The 5,091-nt window shown below is 39.1% G+C and overlaps 1 protein-coding gene across 1 annotated transcript; it reads left to right on the top strand.

The window, feature by feature from the left end:
* The first annotated feature begins 1,238 nt into the window (after nt 1-1,238).
* LOC110990019 (fatty acid-binding protein 2, liver-like) lies at nt 1,239-4,775 on the top strand. The gene is made up of 3 exons (XM_022254787.2): nt 1,239-1,391; nt 3,366-3,584; nt 3,786-4,775. Exons 2-3 carry the CDS (start codon nt 3,386-3,388, stop codon nt 3,983-3,985), a joined length of 399 nt encoding a protein of 132 aa, XP_022110479.1. The 5' UTR covers nt 1,239-1,391; nt 3,366-3,385; the 3' UTR covers nt 3,986-4,775.
* Nucleotides 4,776-5,091: the final 316 nt, after the last annotated feature.

Here is a 5,091-nt window from a genome sequence, read left to right on the forward strand (position 1 = left end):
TCTTTTGTAAAGATAAATCTCATTGGATAGTTGGACAGCAGGCTTGTACAAAAGAAAGGGGAATGCTGAATTACTTTTTCTGGTACAAATCTATATAATATACGTAAAAAGTGGCTGTTTTTTACAGTCTTTGGTCGTTCAGAGAGTGCTCGGTGTAATAAGTATTCTTAAAGAAGGGAACGCCGCTGGCAGCATGAAAACAGTTTGTTTTATTCTCCTTTGAAGTCAAATACAGCGTCAAGTAAAATAATATCCTTGGCTTGACATTTCAAATTGAACATTTTGTCGAGGTTACACTTATGTCAAAACATTAAAAAAAATCACGGGTGTACGTACCGATGTGCCACTGCAGACTAAAGACTTAAAGCTGTTTCTTATTCTCCCGGGCTAAGAAAATGAGGCATATATAGAAACAAACGTTTCTCTCATATTTTTCATTATTATCTTCTTATGACCCTCTAAAAAGTACTGTATATCGAAAAGCTATCTTTATGCTGAGAAATATTTGAAACTTGGCATTGTGGAAGTAGGTACACCGTGGCGCAGACAGAGCATCCATCCACGGAAAGAGCATCCTGGTCGAAACGTCTGGTTACCTGATACGCACGCTGGTTCTTTCAGAACCCACCTCTTCTTGAAGAGATAGATTCGATGGTGTACCCGCAAATCCTTACCATATATCTATATACAACAGCACAAGTACTAGATACTTCTGCGAGCTATACAAGCCTACACATTTTTATCAGAAAGATATTTCGTGCCCCTTAGTAAACTGTACAATTTCCGGTTTATAAAACCTTTGGGAAAATTTTTGACAAAAATGGCGTAGCACATTCGAACTCTCACATCATTGCTGTCACAAATCCAGATAAGGAGGGTGCCTGGTGTAATGATTCATCACATAATATACAAATATTAAATAAGACGTTCAGCTGGAATGGGTCGAGGGGTGGTCATTTCAACTTTCCAGTTCTATCCATCATCACATGACATTCAACCAAGGGTGTGTGGTTCGGATTATTACTCGAAGATTTGACATTAAGAGGTGTTTTATTACATATTTGAACATTCTGATAAATCCAGTCTGTGTTTGATGTCTGTGCTAGTTGCCGTATCGATAGGGTCAGTGTGTCACTAGGCTTTTAGGCGACTCACCTTGAGTATGGGTCTGACAAGTCCGCGCGCTCTTGAGCGAAGGAGCCAATCACATTGGCCAACTGATTGTAGGTGGTATAAAAAATAATATTTGATACCTTCATTAGCGTTTCAGCATGGTCAGTGGTGGTAGTTAAATGCAGACTATAAAGGATCAGAGTGTGACCGGTCTGAGGCATATTTCAACTGACTTTCATTAAGTCCGCACTTTGCTATCGCTGAATCCTTCAGTAAAGGTAAGATTTTATTTACGTTCTGCACCTGTTAAAACAAAACTCAATTTTGTATGAACTGCATGCTTGCAGAATTCGAAACGGTGATGGGAAACCCACTTGTTTTAAATTAACCCGCCGGCTAAAATGTAAGCCTTGAGTAAGACAGAAAGTTCCACTTTAGGTGTCAGTTTCAACTAGGTATATGATCCGGAAAATATTTATAACAAGTCCCGATGCCGAATCACTTTCGTTGAGGCAGAACTAAGAAACGTTTCGTCCACATCAATTATATTTGACCGATGATTTTTTTTCCAATGGCGCATTTCAAACAGATGGGTGCTGGCTGTAAAATGAAGTGAATTCTGTCAAATTTCAATAACTACGGCCAAATGGCCACTTGTGAGTGGGCATGCATTGGTGGAGGAACCGTGCTACGTTGGCTGCCTAAACGAGCACAGATATGACAACTTGGAATGAATTCATAAAAACCAAATTTTTCATCCAAGATCTCAGCAGTTTCAATCGTTATTTACACCTTTGCAAGACATGTCACGCTGTCAAAGACGAATGCGTGCTCGAGTTTTCGTCGAAGATTCAGTGGATTTCAATCTTTCCCTTATTACTGTTCTTGTTCTCACCAAGCGATGCGAATGAAAACAATATCTTACTTGTCGGGTGCGAAAAAAGCCCCAAAATGTAAACAATGGTTTGGCAATTTATTCGGCGTCATTTTCACCATCGGAATGTAAATAATTATTGAAAGTAATGCAGGCATCGGCTTTTATATAAACCAAAAGTTGTTAAGAAACGTTTTGGTACTTTATTAATTTATGCTATTTGTAGATTCTTTGCTTTGTTTTGACTTTTTAACTTACCAACTAATATTTTAGCCTAGATCGGACAGTTATTAATTGTGAGCAGAACATATTTGAGGCAAAATGTTATAAAGCAGTTTCCTTGCAAGATAGATAGGATTAAGTATAGGAAGTCTTAATTTCCTACGGCTGTACGCGTGCACCGCTGCGATATCATTAAATTACAATTTAAAAAAGAACAAGAAAGACAATGTACAGTATGTTTGATCATTCCCTGAGAGTTGAAGCTCTTGCAAAACAGATGAATCTAGTTCAAAATGGCTGGACGCGTTTCAAGACGTGTATGATAGGCCACTAAAGAGAACACGATTTAGCATCCTGTGAAATTGTGGCCATTTAATTGAAACAGTCACGAACATTCAGTTGAAAACTTGTTGTTTTTTGTCGGTAAAAACACCGTGACTTTTATGGGTCAAAGCGATACATGCGTGATCATTGCATATGAATTACTTCGGCGGGATTAATTGTACTCGTCACTCCATTATGCAGTACTATGTACAATTCTTATATGGTAAGCCTACATGCATTAAACCTAAGCCTCCCTCCGATTTCAGTATGATTTTACATACATCCTTGGGGGTACAGTTAACTTTATATGAGAGGAAAACAAGCTTCAACTACAAAATGGTAACATTCTTGCGAATTACTTCAAACATGTTAAACATACCCCACCTAATTCGGTTACCATTTGCACAGGGATACTGACAATTTGCATAAGGAGCTGCACCAGTGATTGTCAACTGAGCTGGTGCAAAGTAAACATGCTTTTTGAGTTTATACAGATACAACATACAGAATAGAAAGTCTATCAAAGAGCAGCACTAATCATGATCTGTTAAGGACCTAAATCTACAGTCCAAAGTAGCCTTTTCTCAAGCTGGCCACAACATGCATGGGAGAAAAACAGTTTGTCACCGCATGTTGTCACAGCATCTTTTTCTTTTGTAATAAAGTCTTCACTCCTTGTTTTACATACATGTTTTGTTCTGTACCAAACATTTTACTGACGTTTTCCTCAAGAAAACCTACCCTGATTCCCTATTCCATTGCGAAAGCATTATAATATGTCTCGAGGGAGAGGGCTTGTTTTATTATTTTTGCTGTGCATTTCCTTATATAGCCTAACGAAACTGCATCATCATGCCTTGTGACTTGAGTGGCAAATGGGTGTACACCAGTGGTGAGGGTATGGTTGCTCTCATGGATAAGCTGAATATCCCAGCTGACAAACGACCGTCTGACCCGTCTTCTACAGTAGAAATCACTCAGAATGGAGACAACTTCTGTATCAAGACTACTACCCCTGATGGGAGAAGTCGCGAAGCAAAATTCACCATCGGTAGGTGTAGGCTACAGGCCTTAACCCGAACAACTGATACGCTGATAATCGTCTTCTGTGACGCTGTCGTAATTACTTTACAGACCAGACCAAGCAATGATTTGGTGTTTGTCCATAATTTGGAGTACTATACCCTGGACGGAAAGATGGTCGTGTTTTCTGATTTTCCTATTTTGTGTGCCGCTATTTTTTGTGACGCAGGAGTTGAATTCGTCGATGAAGAAATCAAAGCTTTGCGAGGAATGGACATCAAAGCTACTCCCTGCTGGGAAGGAGATAAGCTAGTCTTGAAGGGATCTGGAGGCAACGGCTCTGTGTCCCGCCAGATTGTGGGAGGTCAAATGGTCCTGACATATGATGTCATGGGGGTCAAAGCAACGCGTGTCTTCAACAAGGCCTAGGAACTACATCCCAATAAGACTTCCTGTAGTTTCTACTGATTCAATGCCCTTGACATAAGGTCACATGTAAAAAAATTGCTTTGCCACGTCAGGGAGATGTTAATTTTAATTACCTTACTTTATTTTGTCCTTACACTGACGTATACTAACATTGTATACTTGTACTTAGGGCATGTCTTAGTAAGACCCGACTCAGTAGGCTTGTGACAAACAAAATTGGTAAACAGAAAGAAACAAATTCTGCTTTTTTTATATAGATTTTTTTAATTACAAAGTAAAATAAACCAATTATCATATCTTACACGATGAATTGTCTCTGTGTGATGAACTACATAATACCAAATTCAGGCCAAACTACCAGTACCATTTGGATTGGATTTTCTACATTCTCAGAATAGGGCCTATCAAGTCTTTTGAATATAGGTAACTATATTGGTTAGTTTGTAGAATTATATTACAACGGAAAACCTTTGTAATGTCCTGCAGCACAATTCAATCGTTTCCGTTGATATTCAGCAAAATAGAATTTTTCTAATTTTGCTCGTTCTTCTAAATATCGTACTTTCCCGTTACGAACCTTATATAAGCCCGCTGGCCGTTACGATCGAGACGGGTGGATTCCGTTTCTGTAATGCTCTTTTCTATGAATTACGGGAAGTCTGAAACTGAATTTTCTTTACTTATCGTTCTATGAAAACCTTTGCCCTCAAAGATGTATGGATGGATTATACGCTTAACACTTTTTCTGTACCCGCTTTTTAAACACGTTTCACCCATAACGTGTTTAGACATGCCATGTGCTAAGCAAATTAACAAAACCTGATCCAGTATTCGGAAAATCAATTCAGTTACTAAAGCATAACCACGAAGACACAGTGTGAAATATCTGATCAGTCAAGGCGAAGGATTTCTAATTCTCTGTCCTCCGAGCAGGAACAAAAGAGGGCGTGTTTGAAATGAAATTAATAGTCCTTTGGCATGCATTCACCTCATAGACGCGCAAGTTTTATATGGGCGTTTGACGTCAAGCACGCCGAGTACGCGCTACGAAGTTAGTCCGGAATGTATTCGGTAACAAGAATCAGGATCCATTGCTGCGGTGTCCC

The sequence above is a fragment of the Acanthaster planci genome, linkage group LG13, assembly GCF_054643075.1.
Source record: "Acanthaster planci isolate LZ-2023a linkage group LG13, COTS_SCS, whole genome shotgun sequence".
NCBI lineage: Eukaryota > Metazoa > Echinodermata > Asteroidea > Valvatida > Acanthasteridae > Acanthaster > Acanthaster planci.